This window comes from Aotus nancymaae, unplaced genomic scaffold, assembly GCF_030222135.1.
Source record: "Aotus nancymaae isolate 86718 unplaced genomic scaffold, 86718_ANA_hifiasm-v0.15.2.pri h1tg000006l, whole genome shotgun sequence".
Taxonomy (NCBI): Eukaryota; Metazoa; Chordata; class Mammalia; order Primates; family Aotidae; genus Aotus; species Aotus nancymaae.
In genome coordinates, this window is record NW_026988417.1 from 46,196,821 (window position 1) to 46,210,735 (window position 13,915).

The 13,915-nt window shown below is 37.3% G+C and overlaps 1 protein-coding gene across 7 annotated transcripts in view; it reads right to left on the reverse strand.

The window, feature by feature from the left end:
* CORIN (corin, serine peptidase) overlaps nt 1-13,915 on the reverse strand; it is a 289,036-nt gene that overhangs the window by 127,051 nt on the left and 148,070 nt on the right. For all 7 annotated transcript variants that reach the window (XR_010338930.1, XM_064366854.1, XM_064366846.1 and 4 more), the window contains one exon: nt 8,444-8,557. Coding sequence is in view for 6 of the 7 variants with exons in the window: in XM_064366854.1 (XP_064222924.1) it covers nt 8,444-8,557 (114 nt within the window). In the remaining variant the exon portion in view is untranslated. The remainder of the gene's footprint in view (nt 1-8,443; nt 8,558-13,915) is intronic.

Genomic DNA, 13,915 nt, shown 5'->3' on the forward strand with positions numbered 1-13,915 from the left:
TTGAGACTTTTGTCATTTAATCTGTACCAAATAAATGCAAAGGCTGCAGGCTTATTGAGGCTGCTGCTGACTCTGGCAGGGGACCCTGGGCCAGACACAGGCAAGCCTGTGTCAGAGTGAGTTTTTCATCTGTCACTAGGTCAGGGTCTATGGGTCAGACCCAACAGGACAATACTTGAAAAATATTTGCAAATTATATATATGATAAAGAAATTTGGATATCCACAGTCTCTATAGAACTCATATTCAATAATAAGATGGAGAACAATTCAATTACAAATGGTCAAAAGACTTGAATAGAAAGTCTTCACGAAAGACATAATACAAGAAAAAGTGCTCAACATTATTAGTCATTAAGCAAAGGCAGCAGTGGGAGTGAAAGGGTGGGGCAAAACAAAATTAAAAAAATAAGCTAAGGCAAATTAAAACTACAAGATGATATAACTACACATGCCTTAATATGGCTACAATGGAAAAGATGGATAATAGTAAGTACTGGTAAGGATTTTGAGAAAATGAATCTCATGGTGAGACTATAAATTAATAATGCCATCTTGGAAAACTGTTTGGCATCTTCTTATGAATATAACTGTAACCTTACCATACAATTAATTTGTGAATTGAACTCTTAGGAATCTACCCAAAAGAAATTAAACATATATCCACACAAAGATTAATATATAGATGTTCACAGCAGCATTATTCATAAGCCAAAAACCAAACAAAAATCCAAATACCAACTGGAATGCACAAACAAAATGTAATGTACTCACGTGGTGAAATACTACTCAGTGATTAAAAGGATGAAACTACCAATATATGTGACAGTATGGATAAACCTCAAAAAGTTATGCTATGTGAAATAAATCAGATACGAAAACTACATATTATATGATTCATTTATGGAATTCCTGGAAAAAAACAAATTTATAGAAACAGAAATCTGAGAAGTAGTTACAGTAGCTGAGGGATTCGAATTAGTGATTGACTACAGATGTGTGGGAGAGTAATCTGGGGAGAGATGCAAAATTCTGGAACTGTATTGTGAGGATGGTCACATAACTCTGTAAGTTTACCAAAAATCAACAGATGAAATTTATAGGATGTAAGTTATACCTCAATAAAGCCATAAAAATGTTTAAAATCAATATATGTAAAGAAACTTGCATTTCACAGAAACTAGATTTCTTAAATATATTTTTATTTTCCTTATTTAAAGTAAACTGCGAAACAGTGTGCTTAAGGTTGTAGAAGGAATATGAAAAGTGGGCAGAATTTCAGTAGGGTGGATGTAATGAAAAGGTTAGCATGTTTCAAGCAGAAGAAGTAGCAAGAACAAAGGAAAGAGGCAAGAAATTAGGGCACATTTGAAGATCAGTCTTCTTGGCCGATGAAGGCCAGAAATCAAGTAGTCAATGGTTCAGTCTCCTGAATTCCAGGTGATTGGTTCTCCTCGAGCAGCAGCCTGTATCTCATACAACCAGAGGCAGCCACCACTTTACTGTAAACGTCACACACTTGATGATGATTCACTATCCAAAGCCTTTGGCATTAATCATTTAAACCATTAGCCATGCCAAAATGTGACACTTATATATGCATGAATCATAAATTTGCTTCAAAAAAGCATTCTTCTAAAAAAAAAAAAACTTCTTAAAATTGCTAGAATTACATCATTTTAGGAATGGAATGGGCCTTAGAAATCACCTGTTGAGTGTCTTCATTAGGAAGATGTATATGTGCACAGGCACATGCATGTATACACATATGTCCACACTTATACCCATACGGAACTTTTAAGTACTCTTTATTTTTTGCTTCCCCCAGCCTGAATAATTTTCAAATAAGGACAGCTACCATAAGGGAAAATATAAGAACCAAGAAGTCCACACACTGGGGTCTATTGTGGGGGGGTTAGGGGAGGGAAAGCAGAGGGTGGAGATAAAATGGGGAGAAATGCCAGATATAGGTGATGGGGGACGGAGGCAGCAAACCACCTTACCATGTAAGCACCTATGCAACAACCCTGCATGATCTGCACATGTACCCCAGAACCTAAAGTACAATACAATAAAAATAAAAAAAGAAGTCCTAGCTATCACTTTGACAATGGTATTTTCTCCCATTCAGCAGAGGACGCTATTTCCCCACCCTGCACCCCACAACTGAATGGGGCTATGACACAAGTGACAGCTGAGTGGAAAGGTTATGACATTGGTTCGCCTGCCCACAGGGAAGATATGGGGAATTTGTGCATCAAGATATATATACTACCTTGTGAAATTCTAAAAGATCTTTTTGGTATTTTTGTCTTCATCTAAATTACTCTCATGGAAAGTTTTGAGTCAACATGCTAGAATCAGCAATAGCCAGGGACATAAGCCTTCTCAATTTGACGATCACTGCAAAGTACATGCATGCATTCACCCAGAGGACGGGGGACACTATTTCAGCATATTTTAAACCCTACGAATTAATTTATTTGTAAGCAGTACACTCACTTTTTTGGATGGTAGGATTACTAGGGAATCAAACATCCCTTTCAGAATCTGATGAACCTAAGAACACACTACAAATTTCCAAAAGTTTATTTGTCTTCTGTGAGACCCATTCTAGGACCCCTGGTAATTCATACTAAAACACTGCATTGGAGATATTTTTAAAATGAATGTTCTCGTTTATTAAATTATTTTATAAATGGAGAGGATTTACGCATTTTTTAAAAAATCCTCATTGTTCCCCCAGGTGCGGATTCAACTTTCTACTATTATAATTTGCTTGGTTAGAAGCCATCAGAAGTGACATACAAAATGAACTGCCTTTGGAAAACAATTTGTTACCTCCCTAAGGTCTGTGTGATGAGTAAACACACAAAACCTTAACCAGAGGTACTGCAAAGCCAGAAATACATAGCAAATAGCAAAGATCACAGTGTCTCCTTTTACTGAAATAAATGTTTACTTGAACTGGAAAGGGATGTTGTCAGCGCAATTTGGGGCCAGCAAATCAAAATTTGCAAAAGCTGCTTGCTGTGATTTTCTTGCTCAATAACAAGCATAATTTTGCATGACCTAAGGTAGATGTTTTTCTAGATACGACTTTTTTTTCTTAAGGAAGGCTTGATACAAAATGTTTCTTCTGAAATTCTTGCATGTTAATATTGATTTCAGTTTGGTATCTCATACACACACTAATAATTCTTGTCTCTCAAAATTATCATTCAATTAAAGCAGAAAACTAACACACACAAAGCTTTTTTCTCAAGGGCGTCTTTCAACTGTACAGTCTCTATGACTCTATGAACATGAAAGTGTTGCCTCAACTCAAGATGCAAGTACAGATGCTCAGTTTCCACCCACAGAACATTAAAGACTGAAAGGACCAAAGGTTAGTTCATCCAACCCTCCCATTCTGAGATGATCAGAGGAATTATATGGTCTGTCCACGGTTGCTCAGCTAATTAACAGCAGAACCATGAGAAGAACCAGGATTTTGACTCTCTGAGTTCTTTCTCCTATTGACTTCTAGCTCTAGAAAGGGGTTTCTCAACTGCAGTATCACTGACCTTTCGGACGGGGTAATTCTTTGTTGTTGGGGGCTGCCCTGGGCAGTGTAGTTTGTTTAGCAGCATCTCTAGCCTCTACCCACTAGATGCCAGTAGTACCTTCCTCCACCCCCACAGTTGTGACAATAAAAAAAGTCTCCATGCATTGCAAAATGTCACCTAGAGAATTGAAAACCATGTCGCACAGTATACAAACATCACCTGAGTGCAAGGCCTAGCTTTAATTCCATCTTTTCCATCAGCTCTCTAGACAATCCAGCTTCTAGTAATCCTACTCTTTTTACTAAAAGGACTCCCTGCTGCTACCGATTTTTTTATTGTTTACATACTTTTTTTTTTTTTTACTTTGTGATATTGCTTGTGTTATATTGTTTTAAAATACTATATTTAGGCCGGGCACAGTGGCCTGCACCTATAATCCCAGCACTTTGTGAGGCCGAGACAGGCAGATCACTTTGAGCTCAGGAGTTCAAGATCAGCCTGGTCAACATGACAAAACCCTGTTTCTACAAAAAAATACAAAAATTAGGCCTGCCATGGTGGCTCACACCTGTAGCCCCAGTTACTCAGTAGGCTGAGGCTGGAGAATGGCTTCAGCTCAGGTAGTGGAGGCTGCAGTGAGTCAAGATCGCACCACTGCACTCCAGCCTGGGTGACAGAGCCAGATTCCATCTCAAAATAAAAAACCATATTTAATGGTTTCTATGTTTATATGTTAGTTCCCCGATTAGACTTAAAGCCTTGTAAAGAAAGAAACCATGTCTTAACAGTATCTTTCTATTTACTAGTTATCTAGAACATGATTCACACATAGTAGGAATTCAAGAATATTCAGTAGTTTGATTGATTCAGTATAATCAGATTACCACTGCACAAGAAGTAAAATTTGCAAACATATAATACTACTTCCATTAACGTAGAGTGAGGTTTTTTTTATTTTTATAATTTTGATGAAAATATTTCTAGCATATACTTGCAGCCACATCTTATTAGAAAGATTATTGTGGATACAGTCATTTCCGATGACTCAAACATCATTTGGAATATCAGTTGTGCTGTTTAGGCTGCCTCCATTCTCAAATAGCTTCACATGGTGCTGCTTTTAAAACTGTTGTGCATATTTTAGTGTTTCTGTCTCCCTTACATGTATCAGCTAACATTTATCAGCTGTCCCCATGACTTCCGGTGATCATTCTCTGCACCTAGTAACGAGGTGCTGGGTAGAGGAGGAACAGCAAGATGACAACAGTGACAACAACAGTCACGAACACAAATCCTAGCGCTCTTTGAGACTTACTGCATGCCAGACAGCAGTCTACATGCTTTATATTCAGCGAATCATTATTGTGAACAATTTGAGAGATAGTCACTATTTGTTGTTTCCATTGTACTACTGAAGAAACTGAGGCACAGAGAGGTTGAGTGACTTGCCTAAGTTATCAGAGGCAGGAAATGGTAAGATCGAAACCTAAGTAGCCTGACTCAAGAACTTTTAGTGGTCATTACTACACTGTGTTACACTCGGCATATAATTAGATAATCACCAGCCTCAAAAATAAGTCAACCAATTTTACCCAAAATTCAGAGCAAATGATTTCCAAAAGTATTTGATGGTGGTTTTATGTGTCATAAAATGTGTGAACTTTGTGGCAGCTATTTCACTGTGACAACGTTTTCCTTGAGTTTCTAATTTAACTTTTTAAATTAAGATGTATTCATTTGCTAAGCACTGGCTATGTCCCAGGTACTGTTCTAGGAGCTGGTTATAGACTCAAAAGATTATAGACCCTCAACAACAAAAGAGTCACCAGTCGCCTTCTAGCCTGGTGCTTCCAAGTCTGGCTGTTCCTTAGAATTACCTGGGGAGCTTTATAAAACTACTGCTGCCTGGTCCCTACCACACACCAACTGAATCAAAATCTCTGCAGGTGGGGCTTGCTGGGGAGGCCAGCATGCAGCCAGCCTTGATGATAACGAAAGCCAGGGTTACTAAAGTGGCCTGCCTAAAGTCACAGAGGTAGACATTTCTAAAGTTTTCCTGATTTTTGAAAATTTTTCTACTACACCATAAAATTGTTTCAGGTATTTGGAAATCTTTTCATCCAACAAATAAGAAGAGATTGACAAATAAGACAAAACCGGTTAGGGGAGAAAGTCAGTAAGTAATCACAGATACCTGGAGTGCTCTGAAAGCCGTAATACAGCAAAAACAGTCAAAATATTTTCCTGCCATATGAACCATCAGAGTATAATCTCACTAAATCTGAACATTTTTATGGACAAGGACAAGTCAAAGGCAGCCCAGCTGAGAGAAAACAGCATTAGATTTGGTACCACTTAAGACTGGGTTCAAATTTAGTAAATCATGGGCAAATTTATTCATTACCATAAGCCCTGTCTCTGCACCTGTATAAAAGCAGGTAGATAATACTTCCTGTGCTGATAATTAAATCAAAGCATGTAGGTAAATGCTTCTAGCATAGTTGATTAGGTAACTCACAAATAATAAGTTGCTTCTGTCCCTTCCTTTGAACCTGACTGAAAAGGAAATTAACAACTCAACAAACTACCCAGGTCACCTAATATGACCCATGTTTTATAAAAGCAGGCAAGTGCTTAGCTAGAGATCATTTTTGCATCTAATCCACAGAAGCACAATCGCCTCTGGCAGTTCTCCTTCTTGCCTTCCTGCCAGAACCTTAGGAACTAGGTATTTTCTTCTGCTCCTCACTGAGAATACACAGCAAAACTTCCTTCTCCTGAGTATCTGTGGACTGCACTTACACTCTGATTCACATCCAAGCCCTAATTCAGACTTACACTATTCCTTCACCACAGGGTGGTGACATCAAGAGTGTGGCACCCTCCATAAACACTCATGCTGAAATGCCACAAGCACTGAACATTAAGGCTCAAAAGCAGATGTCCTTGTCAGGTCAAAAACAATTGCATATGAAGCCTTCAATGTCTGTGTTTTCATACAGAAGTTTTCTGAAGGGATATATTTCTTCAATGGACCAACCAGATCATTTTTGTGGTATATTCACGGGAAAAGCCCATATCTATTTTCCTTAATAAATGCTTCAGCTCCTCAGCCCTTGCAGAATAGTAACACCTTCTTGTTCAGTTGTTGACTAGGAAAACTAACCCCTTCAAATTTAATTTTAACAAATGCACCTGAAAGCACTTACAGGGTTCAGAGTTCAATGTGCAGTACAATAGACGAACATGTAATAAAACCATGGTTGGACACCAAAGAAGTTACAGGCACATGTAGAATTTGAACAATGCTATAACGTGGGCCACAATGAGAGAAAACCTAGAGATTCTACCACAATTCCCATAAATTGGATATAATTACATTGAATTATTTAAAGTTCCCTATTTTGGCTGCTTTGCACAGTATCTTCTGCCAAGCTCACAGTAACATTTCCCAGTGTAAATACACAGCCTATAAAATGTGTTTTTCTGTAAAATTGTGTGCCATAGGTTGTTTTGAAAAGAAAATTCCAAATTGTAAAACACAAATGTCTTACTAAAAAGAACGTTTCCTGAAATACGTGTGGCATAACTAAAGTTCCACGGGATGCTAGATATGAGGCAAAATAAAAAATGCATGAATAAATAAAGGTGAAGATTTACATGAGAAAATAATTCTGAGGAAATCCAAAGTTAAGCAAATGCCTTTTTTTAAAACTCCAGGATTTCTCAGAACCTCTAATATACAAATGTGTATTCTAACCCTCTAAGAAGTAGATCTGATAGAGAGTATTTCCCAAAGTTAGTTTTTTTCAAGCATTATTCCAGACTCAGGTATTATATGGAACACCAGTTTGGGAAACACTGACCTGAAATGTTATCATGATAAACTGCCTTTCAGTAGTTCTGCCATTCAACAGGACAAAGGAGCATCCCAGTTCATCGGATGAAAGATGAGTTGGTCCATTTGGCAAACAGACCAGAAGAATCTTTCGATTCTGATCCGTATTCTCAAGCATTTGTAACATCTTGGCAGTTCCCATAAGGGGTGAAACACAGCTCTTGCCATACTAACTGTGGCTGTTTATATACCCATAAAAAAACCATTAAAATACTTGCATATAGTGTTCTAATTGCATATAGTTCTGCCAGATTACACAATGTAATTATTTTCTTTTTTTTTTTTAACATACTAGGGGTCAGCAAATAGTACACTGGCTTTGTTTATTATAAAGTACTTCTTCAGGATAGCTTTCCCATTCTTTCCAGTTTGTAAGTGCAAAACAACTTGAAACCTGAATCTATATTGAACAAACCACTGACCAATTCAGTCAAAATGACTAATCAAATCAATGGGGAAGAAATTGAGGGCACATAAGGCTGAATCTACTGATTAGTGGATTTTAAACAATTAGTGCCATTGACTATCTCCAGGTTTGGAGGAAGCAAAAAAAAAAAAAAAGAAACAAGAGGCTTTGTATTTGCTGTGTCATGAATGTTAATCATTAGAGTGAAAATGTTGCTATAAAAATGTCCGTTTCAAAAAACATTGACTTTTACACTCATAAACAAAAAGGAAAATTCTCACCCAATCAAAATAAACCAAAGCCTTCCAATTTTAACCTACTTTGTGTAAAAATGCTGCAATCCCTGTTCTGTTCCAATGTAGCATTAAGCTGTTGAGTTCCTAATAAACCATGCCTTTGAAAGGTGTGCAAACATGCTGCTGTCACTCTGGGGGAAGATAAACACGTTTGCTCACTTCAGAAAGGCAAACCAAAAGCAGTCTACACAAACGCCGATGATTGTCGGGATTTGACAACGTAATAGTTTTGGTTTCTAGGCCCCTGAATAGAATTCCTGTCCACTCAGACAAACCCCGAACAGCTTGTCACATACTGCAATGAGCCTCGTCACTCCAGTCGTCACAGTCGTTGTAGCCATTACATTGCAGTTTCCTGGGGATGCAGATTCCACTGGCACACAGAAAGCTCTCACCCCCTCCACAGAGCACTAAAAAAAAAAGGGCAGGAATAACGTCAGAATAAGATTAGTTTTTTTTCTTTTAAGATTACAAGAGATAAATAGAAAATCTTCTTTTGCTATTCAGCAGATTTGTTTCCAAATTCCCTCAGTTTTATTGTCACCAGTTTTCCTTTGGCATCCTAGAACATTAATTGATAAATTACCTGGAAATAACACAAAGAGTGCTTGCTTGTCTGAGGAAAGCAGGAGCTAATTCACCAGTGGGCTTGCAGAGTGAGGCACCCGTGTTCAGAGAGCAAGAGGGTCGCTTCATCAATTGCACAATTTATGTGGGGAGAATACCAAATGCAAGTGTTTTTCTAAATAATTAAAAATTATGTCAAAGTAAAGTGCTACAAATTGAACCAACATTTTAAAAGTCTACCTTTCTAAAAAGCTACTCTGTGTACCACAGAGAAAGTTCCAGTAAAAACACAGTCAGTAAATGGATGTGTGCTTGAACATAAGCATAGAGACCTGGTGCCCTGCATTTGAAACATATTTACTTGCCTTAATGAAAATGCCAGTAAAAATGTCAGAGTCTATTTTGGCATAAGGAATGGGAAACAGCATTCTCTAATAATATTTTCATTTCTTTTTTCTTAACACAGTTACCTTTTTATATTTTTGCTTTTAATATTTTGGTGTTCTTTTTCTTCTAAAATGCAATCAATATTCAACTGCTTCAAAATTACAGTAGACAATAAATTTAAGACAAAAAGAAAATTTTTAAGGAAGACCATTAATAAAAGGATAAATCAGCTCAACAAAGAGGATGTTAACATAAAAATGTTTAATAATGTGCATCAAATGCCTTTCAAATGTGCATAATCTTTGACTCAGCAGTCATTTCTCGGCCTTCATAAAAAGGAAATCATTATGAATACATATTTTATGTTTAAGGATATTCATACCATCATTGTTCAAAATGAGGAAACTGAAATAACCACTACGCAATATTAAGGGATTCACTAAATAAATTCTGATACCACCATAATAAGGAATAATATTACAGACACTGAAAAAATATATGGTAGAAAATACTTAATGTCCTAGGACAAAGTTCAAGCTTCTTTAGATGAGAAAACACCAACTAGTCCTAGAAGACAAAATACAATTTGGCATGGGGGAAGGTATATTAACTTTAGTATTAGGATTAAAATCACTTTTTTTTTTAACTGTATTGTAGTCTATATTTTACAAATGTTCTTATAATGATGATGTTTTATCTTTTTAGCTGGGGAAAAATAACTTTTTTATGAGCTTCTGTTTCAGATAAAAGAAGTTAAGTAGAACTTTCAAAAATATCCTTCTGTCTTTCTCTCTCACCTTACACCAAAGCTTGTGTGCGTGTGTGTGTGTGTGTGTGTATCGGCTGTATGGTCAGTTGCCTGGTCACTGCCACCATTCCCTGAACTATGTATTCCTTGATAAGATGAACCTTGTTGACTAGTTAGAGGGAATTCAGAAATATGGAACATTTTAATTCAGCAATAGAAATAGAGAAAAGTACAAGATGAAAAGCTCCAGGCAATGAAGCCCATGTCTGTTATACTTCTCATCATGTTCCTGGGACCCAGAAGTGGTTGGCGCTCAGAAGGTTCTCGAATAATGTATTTCCCACCCATGTTCCTGGGACCCAGCCAGTGGCTAGCGCGCAGGAGGTTCTTGATTCAATGGAAAAAAAAGTTATCTAAATCTCTAATAGAACAATATAAGGCCATAAAGCAGAAAAAAACAAAATTAATGAATTATTTCCCAATGTTATTAAGGAAATCAGCATTTCAAGTCATTGAATATTAAGTATTAGTTGATTTTGTCTCTTATGATGCTACTTCATGTAACATCTTCACAATATCAACAACAAAAGCCCAATTTTCCATTATATTCCATAATTTCAGTATCAATACAAATTACATCTATCAATTTCAACTGTCAAAATATCCAACATGTTTAGTATGGTGTCAGAAGATTCAGCACAGGAGTGCACTCCTATAGCTACAAATACAGGCTCCTAAAGGATACACAGGAAACCAGGTCTAAAACGAAAATCCAAAATACTAAGATTTTACCCATCCAGTCTGTACAATATCCTCTCCCTAGGGTAAAGAGAAAGTTTTAAAGGAGTGTTTATCCTATTGTGAGATTGTTTCTGTATTATACTAGAGAGAGCAAAAATTCCATATGTCTGCATTTTAGCAGCTGCAATGCCTCACAAGAATTATTGCATTCCCCACCTATGGCTCCAGTGATTCCTCAGGAAATGGAGCTGAAAGCTCAACATTCAATAGCACCTAACCTCTAGATTTTATCTTTAAGACTCTATATATTTGATTCCAGTAAAGCCATTTCTTGCATATGGTCATCTCAAATCTGGATCGAATTTAAAACACAGCACAGCTTGCATTGTTTTGATTATTGATATCCCCTGTCTTGGCTGATTCGGCAGAACCTGGCTTCTTTTGTGTGGTTTCTCATCTGGAGGTGTGGCTGTTCTTGGTTTTAGGATGTCATAAATTGTTGCTTTATTCTTATTCTTTCTTTGAAAGTTCACAGTTACGGGCTGTCCTTGGTTTTAGGATGTCATAAATTGTTACTTTATTCTTGTTCTTTCTTTAAAAGTTCATAGTTACCATAGTTAATATTACTTTTATAAAACTATAACTTTTGTATAAATTTCTGTTTGATTTCTTCTTAACCTGTATTCAGAATTTCCACTTTACTTGTATAAAACTATTCAATTAATAAAGTACTACAAGCATATTTTATTTGGTAGTTTACAAATGAAGGAAATTAAGTGTCATAAGGTCAACATTGAAATGGGTCAAAGCCACATAATTAGGAAAAGGTGAAAAACACCCCAAATCCCAAGGTCTGGGATCCATGCCCAATCCTTTATGCCACACTCACTTCCCTATTCCAGGCACGTGTGCAGTAGTGTAAGTCGGCTGATATTCAGCCAGTTTAAGGGTACTAGGTTTGAGCAAAACTTCAACATTGTCTTTATTTTTCTCTCTAAACAAAAAACAAATGTCTGTCTTTCAGAGAATTGAATCCAGATGAGATGACATTCCATGTAGTTCTAGACATCTATTAAACGTAGGGCAGGCACTATACTAACCACTCCTAATAGTGCCAATGCCCAAAACCATCAGAATTGCAGTCTTCTTAAAAACAACTGTTTTATTATAGCTTACATAATTTATATTCACAGATTTCTGTTCGCTGATTGTCTCTCTCTCCCTTCTAGAATGTAATTTCCTTAAAGAAAGGCATTTTATCAGTTTTTCTTACTGCTGTGCCCTGAGTCTGGAATAGAACTGACATGTTATAGGTGTAAATTAGTTATCTGTTGGATGAATAAATGAAGACTGAGAAGATGGGGTGTCTATGGAGCATGACTGAATGATCATTTCTATTTCTTGGTCTCAATGGCAATGAGTATCTTACAACTTTATTATTTTCATTGCTAGGAGAATAAACTACTGATGCAGGATAAAAATCCCTCTGTGTTACAGTGGGATGCTCACTCAAGCCTGAAGACACATCTGGCTTCTGAGTGGCATTTGCTCTCAGTAGGACAACGAATGGCCCTTCTATAGAAAATAATCTTCCCCACTGGCCTGCAGTGATGCATCTAACATTCCATCCCTGACACCCACATTACCTATACTTGGAGTTAAAATGGTAGGTTTCAGAAGAATTCAAGGTTACCGAGGAAAGAGACTTTGGGGCCACATCAAGGATTAAAGGGGTGTATTCAGTTTCCTTCTCCATTTCAACCAAAGAGCTCTACTGTTGGCTGCTTTATACATTTGAGTCCATGGAAATTATTCTTTGAAAAAGGGCTTTTGCTGTCAAAAAGAAGTTTGAAAACTCCTTCACCCTTAAGATTTTGTGTTCAGTTGAATACTTAGTTGAATGTAATTATAGACTGTTTAGATTTATGTTATCATTAGCTTTTCATTATACTTAGACTTGAGAAAATGAAATACAGAATGAGTGACTTTCAGGGGTAGAGAGGGACGCAGGAAAGGTATAGAACATGAAGACTCAGTAAGAAGTGACACCCGGACCCACAAATGAGCTCACAACAGCCCTGCTTGAAGGTGTACAGTGTGTGGATTCAACGCTGTTACACCAGGGTACAAGAAAAATCAGATTATCTCATTTTCCTAAATAAAATGAATTTATACTTCCCCACTCAAAAGGGTGATGAGAAATATCTTTCAGGCATATTTTGCAGGGTCTCTCTGTCTTTAGGATGGTACAAGGATCCAAGGGGCTTACATGGTACCTGGAGGAACAAAGGAAGGACCCCTAGCTTTCAGTCCTCAGAGAACTGCCAGGGTCTCATGGCTCTAAGTCCTCAAGCGTGTGCTAGACAGAACGTGCCATTGTGTCTGTGCCAAGCCAGGGTACAGGGCCATGGTCCCCAGGGTCCAGCTTTCCTGGCTGCTCCACACAGCCATTCCTTTTGGAGGTCCAGTCTCTTCTACAAGCATGTGAGCACTGGTCTCTGCTATATAACGGGAATGCCAAAGCCTTAGGATATGTCTCCTGTATCCCCCTGCTTCCTCTTCCACCCTCCAGACATTTCTCCCCATGCCACCTGGGTGACCTGACACCATCTCTGCTCAGCCCTTCCCTCCTCAATGCTGCTTTCCTTTCCTGAGACTGCAGAGATGAAAACACAGTTTTTTTGTTGTTTTCTTAGTAGATGATGCTATTATACAGATATTTCCTTCATTACTGAGAATGCAAAGGTCTCTATTAGTACCTTTTAACTCACACATTTTTGTTGACAAGTAGCATATTGTAGGTGGTTGGTAAATGCCTGCTGAATAAATGCACTTAAGGAGCTCTTAACGTCAATACTCTTAAAAAGGGCAATGTCACGGTGAAATCTTCTTTTATGGGCTGTAGTGTTCACCTTGCTGCAAAGACAAGGTAAAAGCAGTCCCTTCACAACTATACAAATCTTTCATTCAACGTCCCTTGGTGTCTTTTATATAACATCTTTTAATTAATGAGAAACTGTCTCTGTCAAACAAATGTTCAGAGAAAATCCCTAACAACTTCTGAAATTAAGTCAACTCCTCGACTCATTTTTTTTTCCTTTGAAATACGGCTATGCTTTGATTCAATGAAAACTTTGCCATCTGGCCTTCAGCTTAAATTCCTAAAAATAAGAGCTAAGTATACTCATTGCCTGTCTGACTGCATGATGGAAGAGCTATTACTCCATAGAAAAATTAGTCATTGTAACATTTTCTAAAACATTATCAAGAAACAACAAAACAGATCTGTAACTGGTGGCACTCTGATAGAAGAGAGAACGTAAAT